The following is a 22784-nucleotide window of genomic DNA, read 5'->3' on the forward strand; positions in this document are numbered from 1 at the left end:
TGGTGGACCAATGGTAGTGGAAGAACCGTCAAATTCATAGGCTATAATATTAACCCAATCCAAGTTATCTTTCATCACTTTAACCGGGTAGGTAAAAGTCTTGTAAACCGAGGAGTAGTAAACGGCAGCCGTCAACAGCAAAGTCGGTTTGCTGGAGCGTCTGTGCTCCGCGTCAACCGCATATCGCAATTCTCCAACTAGGTCCCCAAAGTTGGTCATCTCAGTCTCATTGTTCGGGTACTCCCAGGCTAAATCGAGACCATAGAATCCGTTTGATCGAGCGATCGAAATCCAAGAATCAATGAACATTTTCCGTGACTGATGTTTACTTGCCATGGACGCAAACGCAGAATTGTTTCCATTTCTTCCACCGACGGAAAGAGGGTCTTCACCTCTTCGTTTCTACACTTGCCGATGTCGGTAAAGGTGGAAAATATGAGTTCTTGCTGTGTGGAGATAAAAACTTTGTGGGTGTCAGCGTCGATATCGGCGTAGGCGCAGAAAAGGTGAGTAGAGAGTTCTGCGGGAATGGTTTGCGCCGAGGTTACGGGATCCTTGTTCTCTCCATCTGGGAACCAGTACGAAGCTTTTACCACGGAGGCGGGGGCTGCCATTTTTGGTCTTAACAAAATGCTTTCTCTAGCTCTGTGTTTCTTTGTTTGTTGTGCTTTTGTAGTGGTGGTGATACAAACTAAGTGGGTGATTCCCTTCTCTATTTATAGTGATTTCGGGAAGAATTATTTTGAAATATTCAAAAGACTTTAGACGAATTCAATTCTTGAAGTTAATTGATTTCCAAAACCAAAAGTCTTTTCTAAATGATGTGACTGTGACACCATTAAGAATGAATTGAAGCTCATCCCTATCATTATACTTGATGTATTCTTATTTAATCATCATAGTTGATGTATGAACAATACTTAGACCATCATTAGTGGGATGGGAGTAACCATGAGGATTGCTCAAAATAATGTTTTTTGATTATTTTCTTTAAATATTATTATATATTTAAATAAAAAATCTGTAAAAAAAATATTGGCCAATTATAAACTGCTATACCTTAAAGAACCAATGCTTCAGATGCTCAGAGAAGCGTTTCTCTCTCTTTGATTTGCTTTATCATTATTTTTCAATTTTTAAGTGAGAGTGTCGTTAAGAATAACGACTAGTAATCATGCTCTTAGGTTCTCCTTTCACCTCCTTGTAAAATATGGAAATAAAATCTGTATATATTATTGTAAAATTAAAAATTTAAACCACATTTTTATAAACTCAAACCGATATAAAATTTCAATCTAATTGTAAAATCTAAACTCTAACCATCTCATTTGTAAACTCAAACCGATAGATAATTTCGTTCTAATTGTAAAATCTAAACCCTAACCATCTCATTTGTAAACCCAAACCGACATATAATTTCGTTCTAATTGTAAAATCTAAACCCTAATCATCTCATTTGTAAACCCAAACCGACATATAATTTCGTTCTAATTATAAAATCTAAACTCTAACCACCTCATTTGTAAACTCAAACAGACATATAATTTCGTTTTAATTATATAATCTAAACCCTAAAAAAAATATTTGTAAACCCAAACCGACATAATTTCGTTTTGATTGTAAAATCTAAACCCTAAACAATTTATTTGTAAACCCAAACCGACACATAATTTTGTTCTAGTTGTAAAATCAAAACCAAGCTAATATTTAAATTTCCTAAATTAAAAGTATACAGAGTTTGTTTCCTTAATTGGTTTTGCTTTTTAATTTTATTTTAATTTATTTTTAAAATGAGATAATGTATAGAAAATTTTGATTGGTTGAAAAGAATGAGGTGAATGGAGAGGTTCACCTCTAGGGGTGAACCTACGTATTTTTGTTGATGTATTCTTATTCAAGAACTTGTTTAAAAAGCTAGGGTCCGACTATTTCCACGGTGATTATAATTATTAAATGAATGTCATGAATACATGCTTTTTACATATACCCGATCATTAGTCTGGCATTATATACATAATTAGTTGTATTAAATAATATTAATTTATTTTTAATAATCATAAAAATATGTATAACAATTTTTTTAAAATGTCAATAATATTTTTTACACTTTTATTTATTCAAATCATACATTATCGAATATATAACTTACTTAAAATAATTATACATATATATATATATATATTTCTCTAATTTTATTTGTTTTTTTATTATTCAAAATTGATATTATTGTGTTAAAACTAAATGTTATTTTAAAATATTATATTAATGTATATTTACCTAAATGATAAATCTCATGAAATTTTGCAAAAATTTAATGGAAAGGTATAGATAGATTGGCATAAAGCTTATAAGTCTTGCATCAACTAATAAAAAGCAAACCATAGTCACTAAAATAAAATGACCAGATTTTGCTAGTTTTTAAATTTCTTTCATCACTAGCAAAGTACTTGCATTGTGTCTTGTAAATAATAATAATAATAATAATAAAAAGATTCGATTATAAATTTATAGTCTATATATACTAGTTGTTATTTTCTTGTCGTCAGCTACAAATAAGTCTATTATTATTATTATTTTTTTAAGTTTGTTATAAAACATAATTAAAAGACTCGGTTATATAGTCTATATTTCTAACAAGTCTTTTTTTTGTGCAAAATATTTCTGACAAGTCTATTTTTCAAATAATGAATGTATTAGTTCACAGCCATTCCAATAATCTTGTGACTAAATTGGACATTAAATATTTTATTATTCAAATATATATAATCAAGTGAATAAAAAAAGACTCGATGATAGTCTATATTTCTAACAATTATATTTGTAGAATAATGTATTAGTTGACATGCATTAAAATAATATTGTGACTAGATTGGACATTAGATATTTTATAATTCACATATATATATATATATATATATATGAATACCATACTTGTTGTTTTAGTAATAACGGTATAATTTTATGTATGATGGAAAATAATATATCTATTTTATTCACTAATACTCAATTTCTACGTAAAGTCTTTGTGCATAACATACCTCACATGTATTAGTTAACTAATTGATTATGTTTTTATATAGAAGATAACTACAGTGTTCCAATATGTGGTGATAAATTTTTATTTAAAACAAATTATGCTTTACTATATAGTAAAAGATATTTTAGGCAATAGTGAGAATTAGGAATGCATCTTATAATCTCCTTATAGTTGGACATATATGTATTAGTTAACTAATTGATTATGTTTTTATATATAAGATAACTAAAGCCTTCCAATATGTGCTGATAAATATTTACTTAAAACAAATTATGCTTTACTATATAGTAAAAGATATTATAGGCAATACTGAGAATTATTAATGTATCTTACAATAGTTGAACATATATCTATAATACATATATTAAAAATATGTAGTTACGCATGTAGTTACTATTTCACTTTAAAATTTTTGCTAACATATTCATATATATTTTCTTTAATATAATATTGACTGAAATAATTTGTTTTCAAAGTCAAATGTCAAAAGTTACTTAAAATAATGAAAGTGCAGACTTGGTTCCAATACTTTTGGTTCCAATTAATTCAGATATACAGCTTAATCCAGATTCAATTTTGTCAAAGCACAACATCAAGCATTAAAAATTCTCACTTTATCCACCATACTTTATAGTATGTCTTTTTGCTCATTTATCAATACAACATCTTGATACCCTTAGCTGCCAATCCAAAATTAGGTACTTAACAATTACATCTAAAGCATTAGTTCTTAATTATTCATTAAAATAAGCTAGTTACGAGACTGCAGTTTACTGGGAGGATTTTGCGCGAAGAAACAGATTATGACACCTACACGTCTTATAAAAAACTCTCATAGATTGATTCTGAAGAATTTGATAAAAGTCATGGTTGTGGACTTGTTTTCATTTTTGATGTAACAGATAATTCTGGAAAGCTTGTATATATTTTACGCTCTTCGTGCATTTGTTATTCATTTTGTTCTCTTAACTCATTGTTTTGCATTGTTTTTAGTCTCTTTTGCATAATAATACATATCTAGGTAGTCTTTGCATTTGTCTTGCATACATCTTGCATATTGGAGTTATTTCAGGTGTTTAAGAGATGTCCAGACTGTTGGAACTGAATGGAGGTTGAGACATGCGGCTCGACCAAGCATGTCCGGAATGGACGTCATGTGACTCGACCGACATCCGACTTGGACGCGCTCCCAGGAAGAAGCACCAGCATCCCACGTGATCCATCATGCCTGGAATGGATGTCATCAACACTCGCGGAACCGTCTCTCGAGCCATTCTCACAACACTTCCGGAACCGTCGTTCGAGCCACCCCATTCGAGCCGTTCCACTCGAGTGGGATTTAGCTTTCAACGTCTTCATCAAAGTTATATAGACTTGAGTCATCTTTCCAATGTCATTTGTTTCAAGCCAATCGGAGGTGTGGTTCAAGAGTTATCATTGTTTTAGTGGATGCGTATACACCCAGCTCGAGCCGCTGCCCGTCGACTCGACCCTCCACCACTCGAGCCACCCGCTCGAGCCAACACCATCACCCACTCGAGCCACCACTTTTTTGCACATGTCAGAAAGACGTTCCGTCTCACACGCTTCAGGAGATTCCCGAACCGACGCTCTATTTTGTCGTTTTAAGTTTTAAGGATTCACATGTTTTTACTACATATACATTTTGTTAAGTCTTGGTTTGGGGACATCTCATCTTTTATCTCATTTTCGTTTTTGTTCTTAAGGTTAACCTAGCTACCTAAAAACGTTCTCAGACTTGTAATCCGACATCTCCGAGTTTATTCAGTTTTTGTACTTGATTCCTTCTCAAAAGTTGTTCATCTTATTTTTATCTACCTAATAATGCTTGTTTCAATGTTTTCTGTGTTTGTATCTTGAATAATGATTTTCGGATCTGAGTAGTGTAGTATTCATTGAGGATGGGATAGATTAGGTGGAAGATCTTAGGATGTAGAGTGTTTAAGCTTTGATTTTTATGATTCCCTTCTGGACTAGTGTTAGAAATGCTAGTTTCTCTCTCATCAATTGGAACTAGGTTTGAGACATTTTCACACCCAAAAGGTGTTTGATGAAATGTCTGACCAACTAGTGCTAGAGACTTACGTTCCTAGCCTAAGAGATTAGTTGTCTAGAATGTTTGTTGACATGAATGAACGTGTTTGTCATGTCTGCTCAACCATGTTTCTCTAGCGAGAGTCGGGTATGGAAGTGGTTGAGTCTGAGTAGCTTTTACCAAGAGATTGGATTAGCTAAGTTGTGATGTTCATTGTCTAGGGATAGTTTGCTTGTGACATGTTAAACACTTGGTAGACTAGGAGACTCTGCCGACATCAATTACTGTTATCCTTAGGACTTCTATCTTTTTGATTGATATTGCATTTTTGTTCTTGCTATCTAGTTCATGTTTAAAATCGTTTTCTGCTTTTACTCATTCAGTTTCGCTTCTTGTCATGTATGTTCGTTTCTAATCTTGTAGTTCATTTCCGTTTTGCATTTTTATCATTCTAGGATTGTTAGACATAAACACTCTCTTTGAATTTGCTTGACTTGTAAAATCCTGATTGCATCTTGAGTGATAGTAAAGTTTCTCAATTGGATTGACACCTTAAATATTACAATTGCATAAAGTTAATTGAACCTACTAGGACACACAAAAATTCTAGTATCATTAGGTCGCATCCACTACTATTTGTATATCATTCTTTAATGCTAGAGCGATGAATCTACCGACGAACCGAAAGTATCTGAGGTGCTCCTCGTGATAGCATGCTGCAGCAATAAACAAACTTATTTAGCTAGAAAATCACCTAAATTATATCAAAAGCATTGACAGTTAACACAAACCTGAATTCGGAGTGAACCTTCTCCCATCATCACTTGAGGGAACGAACAACTCTTTTTCGGATGAAAAAGCTCTTCGCAGACCAAGGAAAACCATTCACGAAAGACCCCTTCACCCCCACGGCTTTTTTCTTTCTCAAAATATATAGAAGTCACCGTGAAAATATAAAATAATTAAAGTCTTCGAATATGCATAACATACCTCATATGAATTAGTTAACTAATTTATTATGTTTTGTATATAAAATAATTAAAGTCTTCCAATATGTGGTGATATATATTTATTTAAAACTAATTATGCTTTACTATATTGGTAAAAAATATTTAAGGCAATAATGAGAATTAGAAATACATCTTATAATCTCCTTATAGTTGAACATATATATCTATAACACACATATTAAAAATATGTAGTTATGCACGGAGTTACTATTTCACTTTAAAAAATTTTACTAACATATTCATATATCTTTCTTGAATATAATATTGACCCATTTTCTTAAAATTAGTCACGGTTGTGGCTACCCTATGCAATTTGTGCGACCCGTTGAGCCCCTCGAAGGATCAAAACCCAGCCTTTGATTGCCGTGTCGAGAACTAAATCTTTACGCCATTGATAAGTCTCTTCAAATAATCTGTTCTTCGTTTACTTGGCCTTTTAGACCATCTCATCTCTAATCATATCAGAAGATCTTTCCATAACTAAAACAATAAAAATTGTTTTAACGTGTGAGTATTTCAAACGTAACATAATGTCTTAAGTGTCTTACAATTTTTTGCAAAGAGTGTTTAATTTAAAAATTTATTACATTTAATATTTAATATTATTGTAACTTTAATTTTTTTAATTGTTAAATTATGACAATCATTTCGAGGTGCTCTTAGCTCAATCCGGTGAAGGAAATTTACAATCAACAAATCATGAATAACCAAATTGGACCAATGTAACTGAACTGAACCGAAATAAACCGAAATGATTTCGGTTCAGATCCATTTTCACCAACACGAATCAATCGAAACCCGAGAAGTTGACCCGAACTATGAACACGCGGATCCCCTCTTTCAGTCACCACTCTCAATTCTCAAAAAAATCATTTCGCTTAAATCCTTTGAAAACCCTAATTTCTCTCTCTCTGTGAAATTTCTCCGGCGAACGAACATGGCGGAGTGTCCGATGGATCTCATCCACGATCTCTTCCTCCGTCTCTCAGCAGCTACGCTCGTACGGTGTCGCGTCCTCTCGAAGCCATGCTTCTCTCTCATCGACAGTCCAGACTTCGTCTCGTCTCACCTCAGTCGTAGACTCGAAACGGGAGACCATCTCATGATCTTGCTCCGAGGACCTCGCATGCTACGCACGGTGGAGCTCGACGCGCCGGAGAACGTCTCAGACATCGACCACCCTTTGCAAGCCGGAGGTTTTACAGAGGTTTTTGGTTCTTTGAACGGTGTCGTCGGCTTATTAAACTCTCCTGTTGATATGGCTCTGTTCAATCCATCGACCAGGAAGCTTCACCATTTACCAATTGAGCCTCTTGATTTCCCAGAACGTCACATCACTCGCGAGTATGTGTTTTACGGTTTGGGTTATGATTCTGTGAGCGACGACTTCAAAGTTGTGAGGATTCTTCAGTCTAAGCGTAAAGGAGGCGATGATAATTTTGGTTACCCTGTTGAGATCAAAGTTTTCAGCTTGAAGAAGAATTCGTGGAAGAGGGTCTATCTTCTCTTTGAGGTTCAGATTCTCTTCATCTATTTCTATTACGATGTGTTGCCTCGCCGTGGATTTGGTGTTTTAGCTAAGAATCATCTTCACTGGATTTTGCCTCGGAAGCAAGGATTGATCGCTTTTAACACGATAATCAGATTTGATCTTGCCTCTGATGATCTTGGAGTCCTCAGTTTCCCACAGGAACTTTACATAGAAGATAACATGGATATAGGTGTGTTAGATGGCTGCGTTTGTTTGATGTGTTACAATGAGTTCAGCTATGCAGATGTTTGGATATTGAGGGAATACGAAGATATAAAATCTTGGACTAAGATGTTTACGGTGCCGAAACCAGAGTGTGTAGAATCTTATGACTTCGTGAGACCGCTGCTCTATTCCAAGGACAGGAGCAAGATTCTGATGGAGATTAACAACGCCAAGAATCTCATGTGGTTTGATTTGGAAAGTCAGATTCTTACAACTGTTGGAATAGAGTGTGATAGTTCATTCACCGCAGATATCCTCGTGAGTAGCCTTGTTTTGGGATGTAAAGGAGATCCTACTGAAGCTCAGCGCAGGAAAGATCAGATGATGCAGAAGAGTAATAAAAGGTGGTACTCTCATCTCTTGCCAGTGGTTTCTTTCTCGTTTTGTTTCCTTGATCGAATTGTAGAAATTGATAATAAGGAAAATCTGAGTCTTAGCCTCTTTAGGTATCAAATGGTTAACCGTACCAACATGCTTAAAACATCTTATGGTTTAATCTCAGGGGTGGTTTTCTGTCCAAGGGTTTCAAGCTGAAGTTATGAGCAAAGCAGGGGAAACTTCTGAGCCGCCCAAACATTAGATCAAGGTAAGTGTAATGAATCTAATGATATGAGTATTTTCGTCGAGTTAGTATTTTATCTCTTTAGGCCTCATCTTCTTTTCTTTTAGATGTGAGATTTCCAATCTTATCATAGATGCATTATTTGAAGTCTTAGGAGGTGGAACTTGTGTCAACGTCGTAGTTTAGCACAAACAATTTAGTAGCTTCATCTAAAATCTGACTATTTTCAAGTGTAAGTGTAATGAATCTAAAGAGCTTGAGTATATCCCTCAAGTTGGCACCTGAATCTAAACTTTTTAAGAGCTTCATCTGAAATCTGACTTTTTCAGGTGTTCGAGTTTAAAATCTGACTATCTTGATCTGTGTTTGATTTTCAGGTGCAGTAGCAGTAGCAGTCCTAGGGGTAAAGGAAATGGCAAAATCCTAAACCCATATGCAGTCTTAGTACTCATTAGCTTAACCTATGTAACGTAGTAGGTCGTAAGAGAAGATAGTGTTCTTCTATATATAAGTGACTTCTAAATATGTAAACTCTTTTCAGTTTGGTCTGTTGCAATTAGATTTCGACTTAAAACACTTAATCTCAATCAAAAGTAAATCTCGTTGCAAATATTGAAACTGAAGAGGATTTATTAGAGAATAGTAAATCGTGGATAAACAAAACACATCCAAGTGACTAAAGAAGATGAGAATGATCGAAGTCGGAAGCTCAGAGCTTTTGAGGAAGATAGTGTGAATATATTAGAACACTTAGTCAGTCACTTATCATTCTCATCTCCAAGAATGAGACTGGATTAAGCCTCTGAATCCAACTAAGTTTAAGAAGTACCTAATGGACCAACGATGTAAAACAACAAGAGATGTAAAACGATTTAACCAAATTGGACCAACGTAACCGAACTTAACCGAAATAATTGAATTAGGCAGAAACAACCGACAACAAAGATCGGTTCGAGGCCTTCGGGCCTCTATTTTCACCGACCCGAATCAACGAGGAGCCGACTCATGTTTCTATATATACCTTTTTTTCTTTCTTTCGTGGGTAAAAGATTTTCTAAACATTGTCAAATCCTTGAAAACCCCAAAAGTTTCTTCCTCGGAGATTATTGAGAACATTGTCAAATCCTTAAAAACCCTAACTTCTTCCTTTGACCTTAACGAAGATGACGGAAGAGGCAGTGGATTCTAGAGCGTATCCGTTAGCAGATGGTCAGCTTTCGATAACAATACTGGATCTTGTTCAACAAGCTACCAACTACAAGAAGCTCAAGAAGGGTGCTAATGAAGCTACCAAGACATTGAACCGTGGGATGTCTGAGTTCGTTGTTATGGCTGCTGATGCTGATCCCTTCGAGATTCTTGTTCATCTTCCTTTGCTTGCCGAAGATAAGGTTACGATCTCTTTCTCTCTGTCTCTATGATTTGGAAACTGTCTTTTGCATTAAAGAGCTTCTTGATGCATCTCCTATAGAGATATACGCTAGTGTTTGTCAGATTTTTGATGATATTGTGTTAGATATCTCAAGATTCTTCTTTGACGCATTAAGAAGCCAGTCTTAGCTTGCAAACAGTCTGTTTTGCTTTCTTGCAGTTTTGTTTCTTTGTTGAGTTCATGTCATGAAAGTTTCTTTGTTTAGTTTACTCTTGAGGAAAATATGAAATGTTATAGCTATCCTAGTTGATGTTTAAAAGCGTAGCTTCGAGTTCATTCTTCGACATGATTCATCATAGCTATATATAGTTTATCCTATTTGAACAAGCTGCATTATTATATATACATGACATCATTATGTGGTCTCACTTTGAACTAACCCTTATATGTCTCTCCGTCTGAATGCAGAATGTGCCATATGTGTTTGTAGCTTCGAAAGAAGCATTGGGAAGAGCATGTGGAGTAACGAAATCAGTGATCGCTTGTTCAGTAATATCGAACAACACAAGCCAGTTGAAATCTCAGATTCAGCGTCTCAAGGATGCTATCGAGAAGCTCCTGATCTAAGGGATTTCGTGCTCGGTATGAAGAGTCAGTCTATAAGGAATTTGGAATGGCTCTGACACTGAAGTTCGTTTGTGCAGTTTACCTGTTTTGTGAGCGGTTTTTTATATATCTACTTGGCTAACTAATGCAACTTATGTGGAACATCACTAATTTGTGGAATTGAGTTTCTTAGATTTTTTTTTTTTTTTTTTTTTGTACTTGGTTTGTGTTGAAACATCATGCCAGGTTGAAGAAATCGAATCCGATGAAGCATTAACCCTTTAAGATGGACAAAAAATATTCTAATCTTTCAAATTTGATAATTTGTTGCATTCTTTATTATCACTTTGCTTTGTCCAAAAACATTCATTGATTCCTTTCTTCCATACTTTGCTTATTTTACATAAATGAAATCTTTCATATTCACAAAACTTTTTATAAAGTATTATTGTAAGCTTATGTAATCAGCAAAACCAATCCAATTTACAAGCAATGGCAGCATCATATATCTCTATGACACAAACTGTGGTTTCTTCTAAACTCTGTTCAAAGATAAATAGCTTTAGCTCATGCTCAGTTTACACCAAGAATTCTCACTTTTTATCAACAACTCACAAGGATTCTATCAATCTGTTTTTTCATCTTGATCGATCACACCAAAATCGAAGCACTTTGAAGCATTACACAAGGGTAAGAAAATTAGAATCAGAATGGGAAGAAAACAAAGATGAAGAGAACGAAGATAAAGAGAAATCAGATTGGGAAGAGAACAAAGATGAAGAGAAGGACGTCAAGAAGGAAGACCATCGGGTGGAGGAGACAGTTCTAAAACTATACAACAATATCAAGGACCGAAACATCAAGGAGGAAGGCTCTCGGGCGGAAGAGACAGTTCTAAAACTATACACCGATATCAAGGACCGAAACATCGACGGGATTTCAGAAGTTATTGCAGATGAATGCCAATGCTTTTCCAATGTTTTATCTAAGTATCGACTCTTACAAGGCAAGAAGGTAAGTATGTTTGACTGGTAATATTGGTACCTTAATAAGCTTTTCTTTTATAAAAGGTATTATGGTCTTTTAAATACAGCAAGTTATGGCTTTCTTCTACTGGTTGATCATGGAGCTGGGGAAAGATATCAAGATTATTGTTAGACCAACGTCCAAAGATGGCATGACCGTTGGTGTCCAATGGCAATTCGGTTAGTCTCCTCGTCCCAAAATCCTAATCCCGTTTAACTGATATGTGAAACCTTAAATGCAAATGCAGACCCATCCTATTCGGCTCACTAGACCATGATTTTACATTGACCAAATCCGACTGAAATGATTGTTCTCACAACAGTTTACCTGTACTGCGCAGAATGTGAGAAGTCACACATCCAATTGGGAAAAGGGTTCAGTTTCCACAGTTGCCATATGTACCAGGGAAAGCTGTTGATAAAGTCAGTAATCATTCCCGTCTAATCTCAGTTTTCATACCGATTATAAACCGTGATAATGACCATCGTTTAAACCAAAACAATGCAGGAATGTAGAGATGTTCATGGAGCCAATCTTTCACGTAGAGCCTCTAAGACTAGTGAGCCTAAAACTTATAATTAATCGCTCTCTCTCGCATCATTTTCATTTAGATTTATGTGAGTCACTTACTAATTGTGGTTTATCATTTTTCTTCTGACGCACAGAGAACTATGGCGTTTGCAGTTAGCTTAGCTGAGAAGATAGTCACTTTCTTGAGAACAGCAGAAAACACAAGGAGACAGGCAATGACATTCCTGCTACTTGCTCTTCTGCTGCTTGCTGCAGCCGCTTTCTACTTCACACGACTGAGACTCTGATATAAACACAGCAAATAACATGGACGGTAGCAGGAAATAAAACCACAAAAAAATAAGACCTTTTCTATGAGTAAGGACTAACGATGCAAATATTTCCAACTGGGAAAACATAGTTAAACACATGAGTTTTTTTTTTTTTTCCCTAAGACATTCATGGGTGAATGGCGTTAAATACAAAACATCTGCGCCATTTCCCCTTACACTAGAGTTTCAGTAATAGAAAATCACAGATTTCCTAAATACTGTAAAATATTACATACAATATCAAACCTAACCATGTTGATACACAACCAACTAAAACAAAGAACCCAACGGAAGATGCAAAATAGCATTAAAGGAAGTTAAAAGTGAAAAGGTTCTTTTCTTCCCTATCAGAGTTCTACACCCAGGAGTCATAAGTAGGTTCCCTAGATACACCTGCAAGAGAAGTTGTGATACAGAAGTCAGTTGCCGTTCTTGGACAATGCTGATATGTAAATATAATAATCTGGGAAATAAAAATCCACTTACACTAGTAGTTCCTAGTTTAATTAAGTCAGACCAGAAGGTATCACGACTGCTTGTACATGTGGCGCCTCAGCATCTCATTTATCCCCACAGCTGAAATGCTGTCACATCCAAGAAGATCACGGAGCTTTTCATCACACTGAATGGCCATTGGATTTACTGGGTCCTGCAAAAGAATCAAGCAGAATAAACAATTCTTAGTTTTCTTGTTTATGGCCACTTAAAAAGCTCTTACAAATATGGCAAATGTGAAAACTTATACTGTACATTAATATTATAGAGTAATCAATCCCACATAACAAGCATTTGTAGCAGCAAAGTGGAAACTTTTGGAAAGCAATAAAGGAGCAACCGGAGTATTTTAACCCTCATAAGGATCTTCAGTAAAATCCTCACCTCTAAATTGTTGAGTTTGATGTATTCCCAAACACGGCGAATGATCTCTTCGTCTGTCATCTCCGTCTCACCAGTGCCAAAGAACTTAGAAAGTGACTCAGATAATGTAATAGTTGAGCTAACAGGAGCTGAACTAACAGGTGTTAGCTCTGGGGTCTCAGTCTTTGTCTCCACCTCAGCTTTTGCCCGTTTTGCTTGACCAGAGTCCTCTGCCAAAAGTGATTTCAAACAGTCAGTAACATTGAACTAACCAAGAACACTTGAGAATTCAGCAAAAACGCTTGTAATGAACAATTACTTGATGGATCAAGCGGGAGAATATGCTTAGCAAGCAACTTATTCATTTTGAACATGTCAGTGCAGTCAGTCTCAAAAACCACACGCAATGCATCATCACAGATGATCTTCCTCTTGTTACTCGGGTCTTGGAGGTTGTTCTTCCTTATATAAGCCCACAATTGCCTCACAATCTGAAACCAAAAAGACAAATATTGCAAACATATAATAAAAACAACAACCCAATAGCTTAATACATAATTGAAATGACACATTGACATAAACGTAAAAGGAAGACAGTGACAACAAACCTCAGTTCTGGGAAGAGCAGGTTCACCAACAACGACTTGAAGTTCTGGAGAAACCCTACAGACTTTGTTTAGCCCTCCAGGACCACCCTTTCTTTTAGTTCCAGCTGGAGCACTGCAACGGACAACATTGAGGAAAAGTTCACAACCCCCAACATTGATATATCGGTGAATAAGACAGAATTAAATGAGAAAAAGCTTCAATCTTGTGCCAAGCATTAAGAAAACAACCATTACATTAGAACGATGTGTGTATCAAACTTGGGCATGTAAACCTAAAAACCCAATAAAGGAACAAAATTGACCTAAGATTTAGACATTCCTAAAAAGGAAAACCATGTTTATCAATAAAAGTAACAAAAGCCCTAAACTACGAACATTTTGAACCTCAGATTAACGAAATCAAACCCTAGAAAGAAAAAAAACGGACCTTTCTTTTGGAGAAGCATTAGCGCCTGGTGAAAGCAGCACAGAGGATTGTTGTTGTCGCGGAGACTGCTGCTGATGCTGCGGCTGCATAAAAGCCGGATAGGGCTGCCGGAAATTTAGGTCATAAGAGTGATAAGGAGGCTGAAGCGCGAAATGTGGAGGATACTGCTGGGCTTGAGAAACAGAGAATTGAGACGGATGCTGAAGCGTGAAATGCCCTTTCGCCACCGGAACATTAACACCGGAGTGCACATTCTGATGCTGATGCTGATGATGAAGATGCTGTGAAGACGACGGCGGCGGAGGAGGAGGCTGAGATTGTACGACTGAAGCGGATGCGGAAGCGGCTGAAGGGTTATGATTATGGTGAGAACGGAGGAGGATATTGATCTGATCTCTGATAAAAGTCGTCTTCTCCGTAAGGTCTAACCCTAACTTAGCTTCAAGCTGCTGAACAACACTGCTTAACGATGTGAGGGAGCTTGGCTCGGATTGCCTTAGCAAAGTCTCGACTCCTTTCGCTAGATCCTGGTCCGACACCATTGAAACCGATTCAGAAAACAAAAAAATTTCAAAGCTTTTTTCTTTTTTTTTTTTTATAAATATACCCCACAAGAAAAAAAAAAAAAAACTCTCTGTTTCTTTCTCTCTCTTATCCTCTTCCTTTAGTTTGCTTCTTCTCTTTCTCTCTCTCTCTTGTCTCTTTCTCTCTCTTCTTCGTCTCTGTCTGTCTCTCTCTTTATAAATTTGAAGAGAATGACGAATATGCCCTTTAGGGTTGGTTAGATTTATCCGATCGATGACAAATGTCGATGTTACCCTCATGAGTCATGCTATCTTTGGTTTATAGGTGGAGGGTGTTGTCGTCTTCTACCTAGTCTGTTCGCTTTTTACTTCTTCGCCAGCTGGATTGACTGTATGTACAATGTCGAAAATATCCTTGTAGATATTGACGCGTTTACTGTTGTATGTTTTCGAGATGATTGAGGGTATTAATGGAAATTTCATCAGTGAATTAGAACGTGAATGAGTTACGCATACTGACAAAAATATTATAATGGGAAAAACCTCCATTTTCCATTATGTGTGTAAATTGCTACTGGGCTTAAACAATACGGCCCAATAAGAAATGTTCCCGGCCTTAGAAGCGAGTGAATGAATCTGCTTGCTTGAGTCGGCTCTTTGAAGGTTTTTAGGTTGTAACGAGAGAGATTTTCGAATTTTCTCGGGAAAATTGGGTAGGAGAGATTTGTTATAGTAGATTCTGCTGATTTGAAGTATCTAGGGCGTTTAATTTTTGAAGAATCGGTGTAATTTTTTTTTGTCTGGTTGAGGGATCTTCGTGAATCGCTGGGATTTTGTGGAGTTCTAGGGTTTTTTTGAAGCAAGTTGTTGTGAGGATGAAAAGTGAGAGAGAAGTTAAGAATGGTGTTACTGAGGAAGAGAGAGAGGTGAAGAGGAAGAGGTCTGATTCGCCACCTCCACCACTGGGTTTTAATAACCCTCTTTTGCCGTTGGCTAATGCTTACGCTGACGACGATGAGGATGCGGAGAACGAGCAGAAGAAGAAATCTCAAACTCGTGGAGTTGTGAAAGGAGAAGGGAACGGTAACAAAGCTCAAGAAGAGGAAGTCGATGACGACGAAGATGATAATGCCTTTAAGGGGAGACGAAAGCAATCACGCCAAGTTGAAGTTCGTCGTGACTGTCCTTATCTTGATACTGTTAATCGTCAGGTAAATGATCATTTCAGTAAACCGATTTCTTGATTTCTAAATCTTTGATTGATGTTTTGGGATGAGTATCTGAAATCCTATTTCTTTATGTTGGATTTTCTCAGGTGTTGGATTTTGATTTCGAGAGGTTTTGTTCTGTGTCCTTGTCAAATTTGAATGTGTATGCTTGTCTCGTCTGCGGTAAGTATTTCCAAGGAAGGAGCCAGAAGTCTCATGCTTATACGCATAGTCTGGAAGCAGACCACCATGTTTACATCAATCTTCTGACGGAGAAGGTTTACTGTCTTCCTGATAGTTACGAGATCAATGACCCTTCTTTGGATGACATTCGCCATGTTTTAAATCCAAGGTATATTAGAGATCTTTTCACTACTACTTCCTTACTGTATTGTATTTGTGTGCAATCGTTATTCTTCAAACTGTATCTAACTCCATATTGATTTGTGAACATGTGTGGCTTAGCACGTAGTTGACAACAAAAGTATTGTTTTCATTAATATCTCAATCAGTTTCTTCTTGCTAGTTGTCTGTATCATCTCTACATGTATTTTTTGTGATAACTTGAACCTATAACTATTCTTTCATGCTTTTCAAATTGTTTTTTCAGTTCCTTTTTATGAAGGCTTCGGTGCTATCCATTTACAGGTTTAGTAGGGCTCAAGTAGAAGAGCTCGACAAGAATAGGCAGTGGTCTAGGGCTCTTGATGGCTCTGACTATCTTCCGGGAATGGTAATCTTCTCTCTCTCTCTCTCTCTCTCTCTCTCTCTCTCTCTGGCTCAGTTTTGAGTATGTTTGTTTCCTAACTGGACTTCAATCTTGTAAATGTATAGGTGGGATTGAACAACATACAAAAGACGGAGTTTGTGAATGTTACAATCCAATCGTTGATGAGAGTTACTCCTTTAAGGAACTTCTTCCTCATTCCTGAGAATTATCAGCATTGCAAGTCTCCTCTTGTTCACCGTTTTGGAGAACTCACTCGGAAGATTTGGCATGCTCGGAACTTTAAAGGACAGGTCTGACTCAATTTATGCATCACTTTTTTAGTTCTTGCCATGGCCCCTCCGCGATTCAAGTTTTCCTTTTTCGTTATAAACTGACTTTTAGGTTTGTCTTGTGAGCACCTCGCTAATTTAAGTCACCATGTGTAATAGGTGAGTCCACATGAATTCTTGCAAGCTGTCATGAAGGCCAGCAAAAAACGGTTTAGGATAGGCCAACAGTCAGATCCTGTTGAGTTTATGTCGTGGCTCCTCAACACTTTGCACGTGGATCTTAGGCCTTCAAAGGACGCCAGCAGTATCATCCACCAGTGCTTCCAGGTATGTGTCTGTCCTTTGACATTTCAACTTAATGACGTTTGACATAATTGCTTCCAAAAGGCTGCATGTTGATGTAACCTGCCAACTATTACAGGGTGAGTTGGAGGTTGTGAAAGAGTATCAAGGTAATGAAAACAAAGAAACCTCCAGGATGCCTTTTCTGATGCTTGGGCTAGATTTGCCACCGCCTCCTCTTTTCAAAGATGTCATGGAGAAAAACATAATTCCGCAGGTATACATCTCTTGTCTTAGATTTTGCAGTTATGGCTTGTATAAAGCTTAGAAAGCATGTTATTATGTCCCATATACAAAGTGCATTCCAGAAAGGGGAACATTATTATGAATTAGCCAATTAGCTATGTGAAGTGCTATGCTAGAAAACTATTAATTCTCAACATAATACATAATAATGTCCCATTCTGCTGAAAATGGCTTTTTAACTGTCCTTGTGTAAATTGTCTTTTTGTCCATTTTATGACTTAGGAAGGGAAGAATTCTCTGAGTCCTTTCTGGTTTAGGCCTAGAGTAGCCATTAGTTTGTAAAGTGAGATAGTAGAAGCTAATTTCTTTGATGTTTGGGTCAGGTTGCTCTATTCGATTTATTGAAGAAGTTTGATGGAGAAACTGTGACAGAGGTGGTTCGCCCAAAGCTAGCCAGAATGAGATATCGTGTAACCAGATCGCCTCCTTACTTGATGTTCCATATGGTTCGGTTCAAGAAGAATAACTTTTTCAAGGAGAAGAACCCTACCCTTGGTAAGTCTCAATTTGGACCTTGTGTGATATTGTTTTACAAACTAATGCCTGGTTAATTTGACCCAATTTTTATAAATGCCACAGTTAACTTCCCAGTGAAGGACATGGAGCTGAGGGATTACATACCATCATTGCCTACAGCCCCTGAAGGCGAGAAGGTGTGTTCAAAGTATAATCTAATCGCTAACATTGTACATGATGGTAAGCCTGAGGATGGGTACTTCAGAGTCTTTGTGCAGAGGAAGTCACAAGAACTATGGTAAGCTCTCTCGTCTCATTCGTTAACATCTATAGAGATTTGTTATTTTCTTATAACTTCCTTGAAATGACCTTTATTTTAGCATATCACAGTTGGAACACATAGTGACAGGTTTATGGTAGTAGCTAGATCTGTGGATGAAACTGACATAAAAAAACATTTGCGGGATAATGTCCATTTCAGGTACGAGATGCAGGATTTGCATGTTGCAGAGACACTTTCCCAAATGGTAGAACTATCGGAAGCATACATGCAGATATATGAGCAGCAGGAGAAATAGAGCACTGGAAACCAACTCATTCACTTTAAGACTAAGCTTCCATAGATTCTTGGATTGAAGACTGAGATTAGAGACTTGTATCTCAGCTTTTTTTTTTTGGATGGAAAAATCTTGAACCTCTTTAATTCTGTTATTTGCAACAGTCAAAAGGCTAAGAGAACTTGTAGTAGCTATTTGGAAATATCATATTGAAAAAAACCCAGAGAAAAACAAAACACATTGTTGAGAAAAAGAAAAGGGGTTTCCATCTCTTAGTTATCATCACATCTTAATTAGGCCCTGCTATAATATAATCTAACATCATATTAACAAGTGTTATGGAGATTAATTCTTTCTCGTTATGCTAATCTAGTTTTATCCAAGACAAAAGATACATATGATCTTGATGTTATGCTACTAAAGAAGAGTTCTTGTCCTAGTTTTTTTTTTAATGTAGGAAAGCATTTGCCAGTATTGTGAAGAAGATAGCAGATGTTCACAAGAACTTTGGATCCCAAAACTGCGCGTCCTTTTGAAACGGAAACGAGTCTCTGTAGTTTATCTGCTGTAGTCTCTCTGTAGGACACGAGAAACAAAAAAATAAAAATAAAGGATGATTTTGTTTTAATAATCCGCCTAAGTTTAACGCTTCTTGTTTGTAAAAAATGTGTGCTTAAAATAAATTTTTAAAAAGAGAAGAATCTTTAGTTTAAAGAAATAAGAAAAGAATCTGATTCATTATTTTTCCTCTTTTGGTTTAAACAAAATATATATTTTACAATTTATTCGAAAATACTAATTCGCTAATTTATTATGACTGGTTCTGAATTATCAAAATTTTATTAATTTCTACTGATAAACCAACGATATAATCGTAAAAAAAGAGTTCGTATTTTCGTAATATTCTAAATCTTACTTTTTTATTATTTTTATAATTATCACACCAGGTTCTAGAGAAGAGTATTAATTTGTCGCCTCTTTAAGAATCAAAAATCAGAAAAAAAAAAAAAAAAAGGATTCGGGAAATAAGGGAATCCATTTCGTCTTCTACCTCATTGCTTCAAGTCCGTTTTCTCTTGCTTCATCTTCACACACTCTCTCTCGCACAGACTGGTAAAATAGTAACTGAGCCTGTTTTCAATATTTCGGATTTTGTTTCCAATTTTTTGCATCCTTCTGTTGTGATTTTTTGCTCATAGATGATATGTCTGGTTGCTCGTTTGATTGTAAATTGAATACATTTAGAGATGAGAGCTTTTGAGTATCTGTGATAAGGTTCATGTCATTAGATTAAATTTCAGATGATGAGTTTCTCTTTTTATATGCAAATTGATTTCTTCAAATTAGTATGTATGTAGTTTCCATATTAGTAATCTGGAAGGATATATATATATATATATATATCATCAGGATGAGAGTCGTTTAAAAAAGTCTTTTCTCTCAGTTTCTATTCCATCCCTTAGATTTGTAATTTTATATGTTTTAGACTATGGTGTGATGATGTACAACCTAATTGTCACAGGTAGTCTATTGTTTTTCTTTTGGAAACTCAAGGCAAAATGCACAAGGGAATTGCTGCTGGTGATGCACCTAATACTCGTGTTCGGCATCGGAAGCGAAACAGTGATGTACGTTTGCTCTTTATACACTGCCTTCTCTATAGGCATATTCAAATTGTTCTTGGTTTAGTTAAGTTGCTTTTCTTGTGTGTATTTATCGTTATTGCTTCAATATGTAACTATTTTGGTTGGGAATTCGAACCAACTTTTCTGGCTTTTAGGTTGGTGCAGGGGCAGGCAAATCAAATGGAAGCCATTTACTTGTCAATGACACTAGCAAATACAAATCTTTTCTCGTTCGAGCTTACTCCACTCTCTGGATGATTGGTGGTTTCGCTCTTATTGTTTACCTTGGTCATCTCTACATTACAGCCATGGTGGTTGTTATCCAGATTTTCATGGCGAGAGAACTTTTCAATTTGTTGAGAAAAACTCATGAAGATAAACAGCTCCCTGGATTTAGATTACTGAATTGGTAACTCACACTTCCCCCTCAACCTTTCGAGTTTCTTTATCTTTTTCTTTTATGTGGAATGATGCTGGAAATGGATTGAAGAAGAATAAGCTGGTATTTTTAGTACTTTTTAGATTTGTTGAAACGATTTTGCATTTGAAATTTTAGGTGTATGTATTATGCAGGCACTTCTTTTTCACAGCTATGCTCTTTGTATATGGTCGAATACTTAGTCAACGGCTAGTCAATACTGTGACTCCAGACAAAGTCCTATATCGACTGGTCACCAGCCTCATCAAATACCACATGGCAATCTGTTACTCCTTGTATCTTTCCGGTTAGTTGTTTTATGACCTTTTGGGGTTTACTTATTTACTGTGAGGAACACTGACTTTGATCCACTGCTTTTGCTTAACATTGTCTCTCCTTTTCTATGCTTTTGAATTTGTAGGCTTTGTTTGGTTTATTCTTACGCTGAAAAAGAAGATGTACAAATATCAGTTTAGCCAATATGCATGGACGCATATGATCTTAATTGTGGTGTTTACTCAATCCTCATTCACTGTTGCCAACATCTTTGAAGGAATCATCTGGTAATCACAGAGTAGCTTATGACACCTGTACCTTTTGTTTACATTCCCCTGGCCTTTGTAAATGACCTGACCTGACTACATGTTTGTTTCGAGAATATATGGAATGTTATATGACCTGGTTGCTGGTGCAGGTTTCTACTTCCTGCATCACTTATCGTCATCAATGATATATTTGCATATATCTGTGGTTTCTTCTTTGGAAGAACACCGTTGATCAAGTTATCACCAAAGAAAACATGGGAGGGTTTCATTGGAGCTTCTGTTACCACAGTGATTTCTGCATTCCTGGTAAGCTTGTTTCATCCGCTAATAAGTATATGTTTTTAAATGAGTAGTGAATGGATTATATAATCTTGCTTATTTTGGCAGCTTGCAAATATAATGGGTCGTTTTCTGTGGCTGACATGTCCCCGAGAGGTATGTGGAAGTTTTTAGTCATGTCCTGCCTTCTTTTCCATACAAGAACAGTAGTAATAATTCAGTTACCATCATGTTATTGGGCGGAAATAAGTACAGGACCTATCAACAGGCTGGCTTCACTGTGACCCTGGTCCATTGTTCAAGCAAGAGACACATGCTTTACCAGGATGGATTTCTGATTTGGTAAAGGCTGAATTGAATTTTACAATACGAAACATTTAACTCGAGAAACATTTTTCGCTTCTAACAAGTTGCGTTTACTTTGCAGTTACCTTGGAAAGAAATTACTATATTTCCAGTTCAGTGGCATGCTCTATGTTTTGGATTGTTCGCTTCTATAATAGCGCCTTTTGGTGGCTTCTTTGCCAGTGGTTTTAAAAGAGCTTTCAAAATCAAGGTGGGTTCTCAGGTGGCATTTGATATATAACAGCAATATCTATGCAACAAAGATTCACCGTTAAATTTTCTCCTACATTCAGGACTTTGGTGATAGTATTCCAGGACATGGCGGAATCACAGATAGAATGGATTGTCAGGTATATATGGACGCATTGACTTCATTACATTCTCTTATTGCTTCCTTCAAATTCCTTCAACATCAGTATGATATTATATCTGATATGATATTTTTCTTGAGATTTTCAGATGGTGATGGCTGTTTTTGCATATATATATCATCAATCGTTTGTTGTACCTGAAGTCCTCTCTGTAGATAAGCTCTTAGACCAGGTAAGTTGACTTCAAATGAACCAACACAATACATTGAAGTTCTCTTTGTTTGGATTTTGATGATTTTTAATCATTGCAGATAATCACAAGCCTACCATTGGAGGAACAACAAGCTTTATTCATGAAGCTTGGCCAAATGTTGCAGGAAAAGCTTATTGAATCTTAGATCGTCACCACAACCCTTCATTGTACCATATTACCCTCTTGTGTTACCAAAAAGTTAGAAAACCATTGGATACGATAGAAAGAAAAAAAAAAGGAAGAAGTAGAATAATAAGTTTGGTTATGTTTCTCATTTTTGTGTTCCATCTTGGTTAAGCCTCTGTATATAGTCATTGACGCCTTTATGAAAGAAAAGAGCTTTGTTTTGTTCTTTGCACAGGGTGACTGCTAAAGCTTGAGTTAAGCAATCAGGTCTCAGTTTTGTCTTTACCTGATCTTAATTAAGTAAATAGTGCTTAAAACTAATACGATCATAAGAAGAATAGATTATTTCGAGTTGCAATCAAAATCAAGACCTTGAATCAAAGATTGAGA

General features: G+C 36.1%; 6 protein-coding genes across 7 annotated transcripts; 5 read left to right on the forward strand and 1 right to left on the reverse strand.

The window, feature by feature from the left end:
* Positions 1 to 6893: 6893 nt before the first annotated feature.
* LOC104718073 (F-box protein At4g22390) lies at positions 6894 to 8997 on the forward strand. Its single transcript, XM_010435748.3, has 3 exons — positions 6894 to 8203; positions 8362 to 8445; positions 8799 to 8997. Exons 1-2 carry the CDS (start codon positions 7041 to 7043, stop codon positions 8399 to 8401), a joined length of 1203 nt encoding a protein of 400 aa, XP_010434050.2. The 5' UTR covers positions 6894 to 7040; the 3' UTR covers positions 8402 to 8445; positions 8799 to 8997.
* A 468-nt stretch (positions 8998 to 9465) lies between these two features.
* Positions 9466 to 10684, forward strand: LOC104718074 (uncharacterized). Its single transcript, XM_010435749.3, has 2 exons — positions 9466 to 9812; positions 10262 to 10684. The coding sequence occupies exons 1-2, from the start codon at positions 9585 to 9587 to the stop codon at positions 10418 to 10420; spliced, it is 387 nt and encodes a 128-aa protein (XP_010434051.2). The 5' UTR covers positions 9466 to 9584; the 3' UTR covers positions 10421 to 10684.
* A 101-nt stretch (positions 10685 to 10785) lies between these two features.
* On the forward strand, positions 10786 to 14756 carry LOC104718076 (uncharacterized). The gene is made up of 5 exons (XM_010435751.2): positions 10786 to 11413; positions 11493 to 11604; positions 11766 to 11847; positions 11933 to 11984; positions 12091 to 14756. The coding sequence occupies exons 1-5, from the start codon at positions 10892 to 10894 to the stop codon at positions 12241 to 12243; spliced, it is 921 nt and encodes a 306-aa protein (XP_010434053.1). The 5' UTR covers positions 10786 to 10891; the 3' UTR covers positions 12244 to 14756.
* LOC104718075 (uncharacterized) lies at positions 12304 to 14898 on the reverse strand. Its single transcript, XM_010435750.2, has 6 exons — positions 14161 to 14898; positions 13734 to 13845; positions 13445 to 13616; positions 13147 to 13355; positions 12754 to 12916; positions 12304 to 12660 (listed from the first exon to the last, which is right to left on the reverse strand). The coding sequence occupies exons 1-5, from the start codon at positions 14700 to 14702 to the stop codon at positions 12794 to 12796; spliced, it is 1158 nt and encodes a 385-aa protein (XP_010434052.2). The 5' UTR covers positions 14703 to 14898; the 3' UTR covers positions 12304 to 12660; positions 12754 to 12793.
* Positions 14899 to 15243: 345 nt separating this feature from the next.
* LOC104718078 (uncharacterized) lies at positions 15244 to 18750 on the forward strand. Of its 2 annotated transcripts, none has more exons than XM_019230480.2 (9): positions 15244 to 15895; positions 16000 to 16244; positions 16503 to 16625; positions 16727 to 16912; positions 17051 to 17218; positions 17313 to 17450; positions 17803 to 17974; positions 18059 to 18233; positions 18417 to 18750. In XM_019230480.2, the coding sequence occupies exons 3-9, from the start codon at positions 16512 to 16514 to the stop codon at positions 18511 to 18513; spliced, it is 1050 nt and encodes a 349-aa protein (XP_019086025.1). In that variant the 5' UTR covers positions 15244 to 15895; positions 16000 to 16244; positions 16503 to 16511; the 3' UTR covers positions 18514 to 18750. The 2 variants fall into 2 exon arrangements, with proteins under 2 accessions (XP_019086025.1, XP_010434054.1); XM_010435752.3 differs by having other exon boundaries at positions 16541 to 16625.
* A 396-nt stretch (positions 18751 to 19146) lies between these two features.
* On the forward strand, positions 19147 to 22620 carry LOC104718079 (phosphatidate cytidylyltransferase 2). The gene is made up of 12 exons (XM_010435753.2): positions 19147 to 19605; positions 20015 to 20120; positions 20273 to 20526; positions 20691 to 20842; positions 20957 to 21098; positions 21230 to 21386; positions 21468 to 21515; positions 21615 to 21701; positions 21787 to 21915; positions 21998 to 22054; positions 22164 to 22247; positions 22327 to 22620. Exons 2-12 carry the CDS (start codon positions 20052 to 20054, stop codon positions 22411 to 22413), a joined length of 1266 nt encoding a protein of 421 aa, XP_010434055.1. The 5' UTR covers positions 19147 to 19605; positions 20015 to 20051; the 3' UTR covers positions 22414 to 22620.
* The last annotated feature ends 164 nt before the right edge of the window (positions 22621 to 22784 follow it).

Source organism: Camelina sativa, chromosome 10 (genome assembly GCF_030686135.1).
Source record: "Camelina sativa cultivar CO46 ecotype springtype chromosome 10, ASM3068613v1".
NCBI classification, from domain to species: domain Eukaryota; kingdom Viridiplantae; phylum Streptophyta; class Magnoliopsida; order Brassicales; family Brassicaceae; genus Camelina; species Camelina sativa.